We start from the raw sequence: 13990 nt of genomic DNA on the forward strand, positions 1-13990 counted from the left end.
CCGTAAAACGATTTGCCTGTCAAGAGCAACAGTAAATTCATGAAGGCTCGATATAAAAACATACAGTGTAGCAGGAAATGATAAAACATCGAGTACGTTTGGGCAATAGAAATTGATTACGAACACAGCATATTATCCTTTTCTTCTTTCACCAGCTTCGACCCCGCTCCAATCCATGATTTAATTATGGTGTACGCCACTACTCCGTGAACGAAGGACTTAAAATTATTGCAGAGAATTTCCAGTATGGCTCGTCTGACTGCTTTCAACGCGTTTGGAAGCTTTGCCAAAGCTGAGAATTTTTCTGTAAAGACAATATGCGAGACTATTGCTGCCGAATTTTCCGGGGGCTGCTCTACACCATGTCGAATAAGTTTGCTTTTCACCTAGCGTTTAAGGATACACGTCTAAAGGGGATATTTATCAGGACAATGATACAACGAGCGATCAATTTATCAGAAGAAGATACAATGAATCTGGTTGGCCAGAATAAAATGGCGAGGTCTCTAAATTTGCACTAGTTAAAATTAATCCTGCTTGGGTATTCGGAGGAATTCCCAGTATAAACCTTTTGTTAGTACGAAGGTTGGTAGAAAAACCAACAACTGCAGACATAAGCTTCCGCCGGTTAGGATGATTTCCTCAGAGGTAAGGCTCATAAGTTTGATCTGAAATCTCGCTTTGGATATGCAGAACCTGAGCAGCACATACACTTTGTGAGTTTAGAGACGGCAGGTTCTTTTATCAAGCACTACGCCTTTAACATGAACAAAAGTGTCGAGAGGAAGAAAGAAGGTGGCGGGACCCACGTAAAATGGCTGTGTTCTGAGCACAAAAACGGTTGTAGCTGGTTTATAGCTTTGTCACGCAAACGTCAATCGAAAATTAATGAAGAAGCGACCATGCAGCGGCGGAAAAAGCCTACAACTAAACTTTTACATATTCCATGTGGATCATGGTATATCTCTAAAATGGAGCTAAACCACACACAACTTTGCCCTGGGATTGCTGTAATGACTACTGAATTTCTGTTGGAGCATCCTGGTTTTCGTGGAGCTATTCTTCCTGGTCATAGCACTTCACAAGCGCGGGTAGTAAAGACAATGAGTGAAATTCACGGTGTCGACATTTCCAAGCAACCTGCAATGGCCTACCGTACCATTACACAAGCAAAAAAACAGAACCCCTTTGACCCGGTAGCTGAGTACGGACGCCTCCCTAGTTATCTACGCGAGTTTGCAGGGAAAAACCTGGTTTACGGGTTTGTTGTCAGTTGGACTCAGAGGGGAGGTTTTATAGAGCCTTTTTATCTATTGGTAGTGCTGTGAATGTGCAAGACGCATTTTTACCTGTTTGGGAGTGCGATGGCACGCACATGAAGGATCCGTCGTACAATGGCATTTGTTTGACAATTATTGGTTAAGACAGGAACAAGCAAAATGTGCCTATTGCAGTGGCCTACGTTCACAAAGAGACCATCGACAACTTTGCCTGGATTTTCTGGAACTGTATTGTCGCTGGTATAAAGATGAACATTCGGCCTGCGTTTTGCGACAGAGGAAAACAGCTAGTAGCTCGAGCCTTGTTGCTTCGCATCAACATGAAAATACACTTGAAGTTCTGCACACTGCATATCAGGTTTAACACCATGGACAAATACAAATCTCTGAGGTTAAACTTGAAGTCCGTAAACGACGATATTTTTTCGCTTCAAGGCGCTTCAACAACCGAAGGGTATGAGCTCATCAAAACTAAAATAGCATCCAAGTATCCTGCCGGAATTTCAAAGGTTTTCGCGGAGAAGATCGTCGAGGAGCACGTTTGGAGCTACCTTTGCAGTATTTATCCCACAGATTGGTGTGTTGTCGGTAATATGAAGGCAACAACAAAGGAATTAAAGTGGATAGACGATAACTGGTCTTCTGTCCCAATGCACGGCGACGCTTTGCCTCTGTTTGGTATCCGCACTACGAGTGCTGTCGAAGGAGAGAATAACGGGCTACTATGGGGACGTGTGCGGACCCAACTTGTGCTAAGTTCAGTCATGACGTACTGTACAAGAGCACTCAAAAATTTGCAGAAGCGTAAGGAGCTCGTCCAGGAGTGGAATAGTGCAAGTTGTGATATCACTCCTCACGCTCTGAAGGAGTTCGAAAAGGAGAAAGAACTGGTAGCTCATCAGACAGTCGTGCAGAGAGACGAGTCTCTCTTCTACGTCTTCGACGCCTTTGATAGCCGCGGTTTAGGTGGGGACGCACATCTCTACGAAGTAAACATGGATTGTGGAACTTGCACTCGATGCACTGTTGCTGAACAAATGCAAGTCCCTTGCCGTCACATGCAGGCAGTCACTTTCTGGAGATCAAGTCAGACAAATAGTGGACTTCCGGCCTATGATATCAAGCACTACTTCCATGAAGCTTACACCGTGTCGAAAATGGTAGAGGCCTTTGACTCCACTGTTATCAGTCTTCCTCTGTTTGACGAACTTGAGCAGACAAACGAAGTCAAGCCCCCACCGTTATATCGTCAAGCTGGTCAATCACGCAAGCGCTCGAAAGAAGCCAGAGACTTTGCAACTGGTAAAAGAAGAACGCCAAACCGAGGTGAATGTGCTGGGTCAACGGCTCCAATAGTTCATCAGTGTGTGCCTAGTGATGTACACAGCGATGATGATAGCAAGGCCATTGCAGAGTTTTTCAACTCGCAAGTGAAGGGCGCGAGGAGAAGCAAACGAGAAACGTACACATGCAGCCGCTGTAAAGAAGCCGGTCATAGCGTGAGGAGCTGCACGACACCACGGATAGAGATAGAGGAAGCTGGAGTAAGTATCGTGCCAGGTATTTACGTTGCTGCAGAATGTCCATTCGTTGCCTGTGGAAAAAGCGAAGAATATGAAAGGGAGATCAAAACCTACAAGTAAACAACGGAATATACACATAATATTATAACTAATTGGTGCCGTCAGTGTGAGAATATTATCTTCAATATCCTGAAGGATCGTAAATCAACACGGAGTATTGTAAGGGACGGCAACCAGTGTGAACTGATGTGAACGATTACCTTGAAAGGCCTTGCACACGCTGCAATATATCCGCCACCACCTCAAAGCCCACCAAAATATTAGAAGTTGTTAGATCTAACGCAACGAGTCATTAGTAGCTGAGCACGCACCGAGTAATTCCTGTAAGAAAAGCGCCATCTCCAGCTTCCACTTTCGATGGCTTTCTCCCTCGTCTTCGTAGCCCCGGGCTTTATTACCACACCTCACACTGCTACTAGCTCAATAATAGCGAAAACATTCTTAAGCAGTAGCTGGAGATTCTTTGAATAAAGGACGTCGAGAAAGAACGAGCCTAGAACAACAACACCTTTCTCATATTGAAGTTTTTGTGTTAGAGCTCCTTATTTAATCAAATAGCAATACACCGTATTATGAGGAGTGTGCATTTAGCAGCAACGCTAGGTAATGAATGCCATGTCTGAGGGCGCAATAAAGTTCTTCCATCAAAGGCTGTCAGTGTCACATAGTAGACATTTAATGCAGTATCGTGTGCGAGAGATTAGAGTTGACAACATAGTGATGCAGATTTGACGCGTACCTCTGTATGTGAGCGGGGTTAGAACACTATCGACCAAACGTGAGCGTCAATATGCTCGCTTCGGCACCAGTTATCAACACTTCAGAAACCAACAGGTGCATAACCAATGTCAGCAACAGCGAAACGTTCAACACAACGAGTTGTCCGACCCACACATCTGCGTTTGTTCCAGCTGAGTGGAATGCTGCTCTGGAAGATATTCACTCTGCTTAATGCCTGTTAAATAACGTCATTAGTTTAGTCACATTACACTCACTCGAGAAGTCAATCTACACCTTGAACCGCCCACGGAAATCTCTTCGTCCATAACTGGTGCAGTGTACAAACTACCACGATGCACATTTTGTGTGCGTGGTAGTGAGCTGCGCGCGTGACGACGAGGGGCCCACGCGTCGACAATAGTCCTCTGTTGATGGTGGCTTCCTGTTCCGCAAATATTTTTTATGATATTCCCTCAGGTTTTTATTTTTATGAATGAATGTAGCGCATATTGTTATGGCCAATCAGATTCATTGTATCTTCTTCTGATAAATTGATCGCTCGTTGTATCATTATCCTGATAAATATCCCGTCTAAAGGATCCTTGCTCGCGAAAAATACCCTACTTTGGTCATGTGAAAAACCATTTGTTAGAGCTTGTTCCATCCCCAGAAGCTGTGTCCGGTCGCCATCTTCAAGAAATGGGATTCATTTTATAGAAGTAAACTCGGAGAGCCGCGGCACGGATTTCACGAACCAAAGTCCACCCGCCATGCACAAAACGCACCCTTTCGACCGCCACCTACAAGCATGCTACAACATCAGATTGCTAAAATTCTAAAACGCCACATTCTTGAATTTTCTTCATTTTTTGTTTGGTCGGTACCCTATTGCTTATAAAACCAAGCAAATGCTTGGGTGTACAAATGTTTTCCAATAAAATGAAATCGATCGTTTCCAGACATCAGCGTAAGAGGGGGCAATCATGTATTATTCACACGAACCCAAGATTGAGGGCGCGGTGAGGCGGGTTAGCTTTGAGCGAGAAAGTCTTCGAGTGAGGAAGTTCCCCCATTCGATCACCTGCATAGTCTATGTCAGTCTATCACTAGTCTTTGGTGGTTTTTCTCTTGTCGCTCGAAGCAGAGACTTGCTGATTGAAAACCTCAATATCCATCTTGGATATTTCTCCATTTCCAATACACAAGACATCAGCGTAAGAGGAGGCAATCATGTATTATTCACACGAACCCAAGATTGAGGGCGCGGTAAGCACCCCCCCCCCCCATACAGATGTGCTCGTCGCGGTGTCGGAGTTGGGTTGGACCGAATACCTAGTCGGATTCTAGATCATTCGGCGCGACAGCCTCATAGTAGCATCAGCAGCTCGTACAGGATAGCTCTCATAGCTATTGCTCATCCAGCGACCAAGTAACTTAATAGCGAGACTGTCGGCCTCGCCACTGAGCAGGGCAGTTGCGCCTCCGATGCGAGCCGAATGGGTAGAGTAGTTTTCTGGTGGGACAGCTAGTCCTGCTGCCAGGGGCTTCAACGCTTGGGCCACTTCCTCGGCGCTGAGATCCACGCACAAATATGGCGCCGCATCGTACCCCAATTTCTTTCGCGCTTGCAGAATGTGGTTAAGTGATCTCTTCGGACACAGCAAATTGTCTCCGGTTGCATGCATAGTCCTCCAAGCACCCCGACCAAATTGATCATTTTTTGCGCCAGTCAAACCGATCGTAACTGCTGTAGCAGGTTTGTATGAATTCCGATAACCTCGATGATCCGAAAAATATGTGCTGTCAATCCTAAGGCAGTACGCGTGCCGGCCTGACTCCACTCGGAGATACTCAGAGCGCCGAAGTAAGAAAAAGAAAGCCAGCAGGACGGAACCCCACAATAGGCGGCTACGGGGGTGATCGAAGTCGAGATGTCGATGTAGCAGCCGGAGAAATGCTGGCGTGACTGGCTGCTTTATCCCCACTGGGTCCGAGAGTCACCTAATTCCTCGCAATAGAACGTCGAGATCGGGGCCATGCTTGACTTCCACTCCAGCGAAGCGTCGATGGTACCACCTGATACTGGAGAGCTTTAGTACGACAGTTTCGTATTGGTCACCGCCGGATCGAGGGCGCCAGTCGTATTTCCAACAGTAAATAGCGAATAGTTTTAGATGGGAGCTGTTCTCCTGTAAATTGTTATCAACCATTCCGACCACTTCATATACTTAGCGAATCGTACCCACTGATTCCAATGTGCGCGATAGGTAGTGTTGGTAGACTCGGCGATGGCATGGCCACGCAGCATTGATCCCAGAAGCATGAGAGACTCTCGAAAGGCGCGGGCACCTGCACCTGTGTCAATCCACACGACAAGTCAGTCCAGGTTTTGTAAAGTGCATGGTCCATACTCCAGGCTTGTGAACCCGCATCCGCCATAGTATTGTCGACACCAGGCACGTTGCGGGCTGTGCATGCCAGTGAGTATTGAAATTCTGCAATCGAGAGTAATCTTAGATACGTTTGAGCTTGTGCTCGGCTACTGGACCGGCGTCGCGCCCATGAGACGGCGCTGGGTCGATCCAGAAGCATACGTGAACCCGTTGTCGGCGAAACTGCTGCGCCCACGCCGGGCCCTAAATGAGTGCTGCAAGAACGCCACTTTGAAGTTCCCGTACATTAATCGAGTTAGCCGCACAGTCTGCTTTAAACTCCTTTTCTGTTGCGGCTGTGAACCGTACCCGGGCATATTGACGGAGTTGTGGCTCTAGAACGCACCGTCCTTCGTCAGAGGCGTCCATGTGCACGTGCACCATCGCTGTAGCCTGCCTTGAGAACTGGAACACCGGGATTCCGTTAAATCTATCGTGGTGCTGAAGGATATATCGAAACCACTTGAGGTCCTCAAGCGTTTGCTGACACGGCGCAATACGAGCGTAGCGCTGCGCACCGGACGCCACAGATTGGATTCGCTGATAGAAAGCCGGGGCTGGTGGACAGCAGGAAGATATGTGTCGGAGTGAGCCTAAGAGCCGAAGCAGACCGGTTTTTGTAGACGCTTCATTGACGATAAGGGTATCCACTCGGCTTTCGGCCTTCTTCATCTTATCTGGCTGAATGGTGACTGTACCGGCTTGAGTATCCGAGTTGAGGCCAAGTGCCCGGCCTTGCTGCTTCCAGTCGGTAAGCTTGCGTGTATTGATCGCAGCCGGACCCAGAACCGTCGCCATCGCTCGGCGTAACTCGATGTTTGCTTCAAAGCAGCGGAGGCCGTCCTCCACTTCAACGCAGGTGTGGTCGTCACACCAGAACAGCCCAGTCAGGGGGCGAGGAGATGCTGCCATCGAGACTGAGGTCTCTTCGTAGAGACGGTTGATGAGCATGCCGGGGACGAAGAACCAAGCTGGGGACACACACCATCCAAACCCACACGCCAAATCTATAACTTAATAATCTCCGATCACGAATGTGAACATGTGCACATGGTCAGCGTGAATTGGCACGTGTCGGAATTCGCCCGAAACACCCCCAAGCATCATCAGGATAGGGGCGCTCGGATGGCCTCTGCGTAGAGTCAAAATTAGACGAGAGATGTCCCCAGGAGGGTTGTACTTGATTACCGGAAAATTTGCTCGATCAGTGAAATCGTTAATGGATGCACCTTCAGGAAATGAGTAATCATTGATGATCCGGACCTCTGTGCTGTCCTTTTCGACGACTCCGACCGGAGAGACGTATATGTCCTGCCACTGCTCCGCCAACGATGCTTGCACCACGATGTAGCGGCATTCCTTCTGACCCTTACGAATATGTGTCCATATTTGCGGGGGTTGTTGGTGGATGGAGCCATGGTTGCGTGGACGTGATTGCTGTCGGGTAGATAACCACTCCGGTAATACTCCTTGGGCAACGACTTCGTTCCACCGACGCCACGTATCTACTAGCGAGGTGTCCTGGGGTCGGGGCAGCTCATACAGATCCTTGTTCGGGCGGGGATCATCTGTAGTTTGTCCCCGCACGAGGCGGACAAAGTCTGCCAATGGGAGGGCGGAGGCGATAGCGAGATTGGTATGGAACGCGACCATGTTGGCATCGATTTCCGTCGTAAGCTCCTCACCCAGCGACTTCAGGGGCTTTACGCCGTATTTTGCTGCAGCCGTCGCCACTTCTTTCGCAGTCTCCGTCCTACTAAGTGTCTCCAAATTGCTCATGTATTTGTTATGTGTCGCGGTCATCCGCTCACGTACAGCATTGTCGTTTAATTCTAGACTAGCTGCAGTTGGACACAGTGGAGAAGTGTGCAAAGGTACGCCGGAGACCCTTCCACGTCAGGGGTCGACGAACTCCGGTGCAAGTCCGCCCAAGTGGGTCTCAATATGGGTCTTGGCTTCTGGAGAGAGTGAGTTGGGCAGAAAATGTGCGCGGTACTTGGAAAAACACTTTCCTGGGACACCGTTTCCATTGTACCCAGTTTGTGACAGGTACTTGAGACACAGCTCGAGCGATCCTTGCTTCGGCAAAGTGCGCGCCAGGCTCTTGGGTATTCCGCTATTTTGTTTGGTCGGTCGAGACTCTCGCGGCCGGCTATGCATCGAAGTGGTCGCGTGTTGTTGCGCTTTCAGCATAGCCTCCAGCTTGATCAGTTTAGCTTTTAGTAGATCATAGAGCAGTTCCGCCAGTAGCGAGTCGTGAAGGGAGAACTCGTCTTTGACTAGGATTTCTACCGCCAGGCCGTCAGAGATGACCAGACCACGAAACTTGCCCAGCCTCATATTGATCCATAGCAGCAGGCGCTTCGTTGTTTCTCTGTCCGGTTCATTTTCGTCAGCGAAATCCTCAATAAACTTGACAGCAGCATTCAGAACGTCCATAGTGTCTGCGTTGAAAACTTCCTTCCGAATGACGGAGATTAGTCAGCACATCCATGAACACTGCGTACGAAGGGTCGGTTGTGGTTGATTGGAGGCCGTTCTTCCTGGAACAATTCTGTCATATTGATCACGGAACCGGACGCATCCAGCGGTGTCGCTCGCCGTACGCGCTCTAAGTGCATGACGGAGAGGCCGCGAACATGAAATCCGAAATCAAATGCCCCGCGTAAAACAGGCGGAGCTCCTCGGATGCGAGATTCACGGGTCTGTGTACATTCAAGAATACATTGAGCGTCCTTACCTTGGTTGTCAGTGTGGACAATGACGTTGTAGATCTGCTGCTCAAGTGTCGTTGGGCGAAACGTCGTGGCCTAGCGCCCACGCGCCTCCTCCATTGCCAACATTGATGTTGTCCCGCCTCCGTTAGTGACGGTACCACTGGCGGGCACCGCATCGTGGGTCAATGAGCGGTTCTGCTGCAGTACGGCGAGTACGTCGGCATCGTCTTCATCACCTGCTTCCGACGACGTCGACACGCCCATGGGCGTCTCTCCTAGCTCCGTAGCGTCTGCACTTGCCTGGGCTGCCAGCGTCCTGCGTCGCGTGACTGGCCGCTTGTCTTGTACGTCCACGTCTGGGGATTTGCGGTTTTGCAGCACATTTGAGTCTGTACCGGCTGGGGGTTCGAACATGCTGGCACCTTTTTTACTCTTTTTGCTACACGCACAATCCAGAACGTGTTGTCGTGGGACAGACACGACAGCCAGCGTGTCAGCTCGTATGACAGGTACCAGGCCATCTCCCTCAAACGGTATAGTTAGCGAGCTTTGGCGGCAGAGCTCCACGGCTCTTCCCCCACTGAGCGCACGCTTCGTCCATATCAGTACTAGAAGCTCTTCCGCGTTGGTGGCGGAGGCGCTGCTTCCCGCTCCGGTCTGCAGAACGTAGTTGATCCAGTCCACCTTGATGACAATTAGGCGGCTGCTCTAACTTCATTTTCTTGAATTAAAAAAGTTGCGGAAGTATTTGTAAGATATGCATAAATGCTTGGTTTAAGAAACCTAAATGTAGAATATTACGTTAAACAAGCACGATTGCAAATGTTAGATTGCGGCTAGCAAGCTAAGCTTAAGCATTTATGCATGTTTTACAAATTCGTAATGAAATTTACTTGCAAAATTAAGTATAAATCGCACTACAATAGGCTTTAGAAAGTCCGGTTCGTATTTTTTAAAATTAATGAATACGAATCGGACTTTCTAAAGCCTATTGTAATGCGATTTTAAAACAAATTATAATGCTGCATGTTTATTCTAATATACAGTTTTGTCACCTGCCCATTGCACGACAATAATACAGTCATCACCGAACGAGTTTATACTGGATCAACTTTCTAATGATGACCACAAGGTGCACCAAGTGATTTCGGCGATGGCATCTTTCCAGGACCTCCTATCTACCCGGTCAGAGAGTGTGGGAACTGACGAAGCAAACGCACAGCGGTAGAGACGGATTGCGGTGCCTGGATTTCAGGCCTACGTAAACCAAGTATTACAAATTCGAACTACCTTATGGTCAGCGATGGCCTGTCGTTGCACTCATTTTGCCGTACGGCACCGCTGATACTAATGGAGGCAGTGATACTAGCACGCCGTGGGTTTTAGGCTTACTGCTATTGCGTTCGTGATAGCAATTGATCAGGTTGCTCATGAGTTGAGTTTTTCCGAAGTTTTCAACGTGGCTTGACTTTTGCCGGTCAATTAGCCTTCATAGTATGGTTTTTCATGAACACGCTTGTGTCCAACAATATCATCAGCCAGCTCGCCCTTGGTGTCATCTACACCTTTGCCCGTCCAAACAGCGAATCATTTCAAGCAAAGTGGACAATTTGGTGTTTGTAGTACAAATTTTAACTTAAGAAAAAGTAATCAACAAACAAACAGAGAAAGATCTCATCCAAAGCAAGACAAGGAAAGGCGACGACTGGAATCATTAGTGAAGGGGTGGTGAGGGTGCGTTGGCGCCAAAATGCGCGCGAAAACCTCGCCTGAAGCAGTTCACTTTCCAAATCGTCTCTTCAGACGCAAATGCCTTTCCGACTACTCCTCTGCAAGCCCTCCCCCGCTGAGAAGCTCCGTGTCCTAGCTGCGCATCGCGCAGGACGCGCCGACTGGATTTAGGTAACAGCATATCGCGCGCGGTGTCATACCGCACTGTAGCCGCAGGGCGCATAGAAGACCTACCGCGCGGTGGTGCTCGTGGTAGCACTGTGAGGATGACATCAGAAGCAAATACCAAGCTGGAGGAATACCTTGACGACAATTGAACCTTCACCCTGGAGGCTATGCGCACGATGCTCTTTTTAGATACGAACGTGCGGGTCTCCACCTCAACGATCAGCCGCCACTAGCTTGGCATGCTGCTCACCGTCGAACAGACACCCATAGAGCCCATGACATGCAGCAACGAGATCAATAAGACCAAGCGGCGGGAGTTCGCAAAATCGCTGAAAGACCATCAAAAGAGCGGATACTGTATAATCTATCTTGATGAGACTAACTACAACGTTTACTGTACGCGAGGTCGAGGACGTGCACAGAGAGGTGAGCGTGCAACGCTCGTGATGCCGCCGTCCAAGGGTGCAAACTTGCAAGTCCAATGCGCTGTAAGCTCGGCCATGGGTGTGGTTCTCCACCGTCTGGAGAGGGAAAGCATCCGAATGGAGCAGAATGCGGCTTTCATTGAGGAAATCTACCGGACGGTTATGGTGTCCCCCGTGTTTCATGACAGCTTCGCTGGGAAGAAGGTTGTTATTGTCCTGGATAATGCCCCCGCTCACCGCCAAATCGAAGAGCGTGTCGAAGCACGTGACGACCTCGTACGCCTACGACTCGGACTCTACTCACCGATATGCAACCCAATTGAGGGTTGCTTCTCCGTTTAGAAAGCTCGAATCAAGGTATACCTAGCCTTGTATCGCGAAGAGATCTGCGACCGGAGTAACATGGTGGAAGAAGACAGCACCCCAATAACAACTAAGGAGCGCACTACGCGCTTCTTAGAGAAGGCTGCAGAAGCGAGTATGAAGTATATAACCCCTACATTAGTGACGAAGATGGAGCTTCACGATCGCGATGCGGTGAACGCGACCGAGGAGATGAAAGACATGGTCTACGGGAAGTAGCTCACTGAGTCGTCTCGTTTGAATAAGACTATTCTCTGATTCACTGGTAATTTTGATCCCGTAATTATATGTTTGTAATAGTAAAACACATATTGTCCACTTTGCTTAAAATTATTCTATGTGTGGACGGCCAAAGGTGTAGTAGCTGTACCTTGAACAGGTTTTGCTCTTAGATGCGATCAGCATATTTAATCTTGAGATAGTTTGTATAAAAGACGGGGTGAAATTAATCGCCTTTAGGTAGCTTAATTTTGCAATAGTCCTACAGTATTCTAGTCGATTCAGTATAACAACGGGACGATCCAGGGAGCTCTCAAATTCTGCTTCATTGTGCCAGCATGGTAAGTGACCATATTTTCGTTGGTAGTAGCAATTTCTATTCCATCCTCAAATGATATGCTATAATTGTAGCACTCGTTCATACGGCCAGACGATTGCTGGCGTTCACGGCGCACAATAGCTAACCGGTCAGCTTGGTGTTCAAGGAACATCTTCCACAACGCTTGACGTTGTTTCCTAAGCTTGCCGCCCTCAGTGGACTTAGAAGGGCTGCTGGTGTCGACGGCAATGTCCCTAAGTCGGCTGCAAAGGGAGCCATGCCGATGGACTGCTGATATCTCCAAATATTTGTGAGCTCTGTTAAGGAGATGTAAAAGTACCTGTCCGTTGATGCGCCATTCGAAATTTCCGCAAGTCATTCCCAGTAGCTTGGCGGAGACGCGACGCTCTGCTACTCCATTTGCTTGGTGTTGAAATGCGGTCATCAATTTTTGTCGAGTCTTATGCATCCCGCATAATGTCGCCCAGACCGTAGCGGTAAACTTTGTATCCCTATCGGAACGTATCTCGCCGGAAAACAATACAGGGCAGCGATGCAGTCACGACACAGTCCAGTAATATTATGTGTCGTAGTAGGGCCTCTGCACGCGATGAAGTCCGCATGCTTAGTGAGCTGGTATACTAGGCCTTTGAATTCGATCCAGGCTTCGGTAATGCCATAAAATCCATGGCAACGTATGTCCATCGTCCGTGTGATGTCGGCTGGCATTGAAGTAATCCACCATGTGGCTTCATGTTCCGGGCGTTAGGGCTTTGGCACGTCTCACAGGCTTTAACGCAAGCACGCAAGCTTCTCGTCATATGCTTGCAGTAGTAGTGCTACTCTTCCAGACGAAGGGCTCGTTCAATACCGGAATATTATAAGCCACTCAATAAGAGAGAAATTATAAGCTCGCTATTGTCAGGGGGGGCCAATCGAGGCGCTTCGTCATTGGGTCCACGGTTATTCAGTTTCTCCCCTTCGAGAGTGTATCACCCGAAGCACCTGAACCTCTCATTAGAAGCCACCTTGTATTTCCTCAGTGTTTGTATTAAAGTCTTGGTATGGGGGTGCTCGATTGTTTCGTCAATTAAAATTGCAATTCCTTTTCACACTTGAATGCACTACCGCTGCCATAATCATCTCCAGCGAATGTTGCTCTTGTAAATCAGATCTTCGCGAAATTGCATCCACAACTTCGTTGAATGGGCCTGGGATATACTTGTGCGTGGTAAGATATTTAATTTGCCCGTCATGCCAACGAGCAATCCGTCGTGAAGTGCTCTTCTGCCAGGATTTACACTCTTGCGACTAGTGATCCGTCTCCACATCGAACGGTTTGTCTGGAAGGTAAGGTCTCCCAACCGTCAGATCGAACAATGTCAATAATATTTATTTCTCTCTGATGTAATAATGCTTCTCGGCATTTTTGTATTTGCGCCCTTAAGCGCTACGCTCGTTTATTCGCCCATCGTGTTCTTCCGTTTAAAAATAGCGCCGCCAATGGAAAAGTACTTGCATCCATCTGCAAGAAGAAAAGCTTAAAAAACAGCATAGCAAGCATGGGTGTAGACGCGGTGCGCATCTTGAGTTCTTCAAAGTGACGCACTTGCTCAACGTGTCACGTTAGTCTTGCCATTGCTGAGACTTGGTTGATACTCTTATTATCTCGAAACGTATTCTAGCGTCGAAAGCAAAACCATCAGAAAAACGCTGAACGTACGTAGCGGTCGCCGAGAGCGGCTAAAACTCATTTTTTGTTATAATAGTAGCCACTGACGTAGCACCTCTACCTTTTTTAAGCTATTTCGTACTTTCGCGCGACCAATGTAATTCCTGAGACATGGAACCTAGGCGCGCAGAATACGCATTTTCTTATATTGACGTAGTATTTGTTGCCTTCAAGCCGTTGCAACACTCGATCTAACGCGTTCGGATGAGGCTGCAAGTCTCGATCTCTTGTGAGCACGTAAATTTCGTCGAAGTGGAGAGACATAGATCGACTAAGCCACTATATAACTTGCGAATTTCAC

The 13990-nt window shown here is 48.1% G+C and overlaps 2 protein-coding genes across 2 annotated transcripts; one reads left to right on the top strand and one right to left on the bottom strand.

Annotated features, from left to right (window-relative positions):
* Positions 1-633: 633 nt before the first annotated feature.
* On the top strand, positions 634-2246 carry PITG_10504 (uncharacterized protein; the record flags this gene model as incomplete). Its single annotated transcript, XM_002902239.1, has 5 exons — positions 634-661; positions 736-1107; positions 1236-1403; positions 1455-2084; positions 2236-2246. The coding sequence occupies 5 exons, from the start codon at positions 634-636 to the stop codon at positions 2244-2246; spliced, it is 1209 nt and encodes a 402-aa protein (XP_002902285.1).
* Positions 2247-7911: 5665 nt separating this feature from the next.
* PITG_10505 (uncharacterized protein) lies at positions 7912-8636 on the bottom strand (the record flags this gene model as incomplete). Its single annotated transcript, XM_002902240.1, has 3 exons — positions 7912-8475; positions 8523-8558; positions 8622-8636. The coding sequence occupies 3 exons, from the start codon at positions 8634-8636 to the stop codon at positions 7912-7914; spliced, it is 615 nt and encodes a 204-aa protein (XP_002902286.1).
* Positions 8637-13990: the final 5354 nt, after the last annotated feature.

The sequence above is a fragment of the Phytophthora infestans genome, genomic scaffold (genome assembly GCF_000142945.1).
Source record: "Phytophthora infestans T30-4 supercont1.18 genomic scaffold, whole genome shotgun sequence".
In the NCBI taxonomy this organism is placed as follows: Eukaryota; Oomycota; class Peronosporomycetes; order Peronosporales; family Peronosporaceae; genus Phytophthora; species Phytophthora infestans.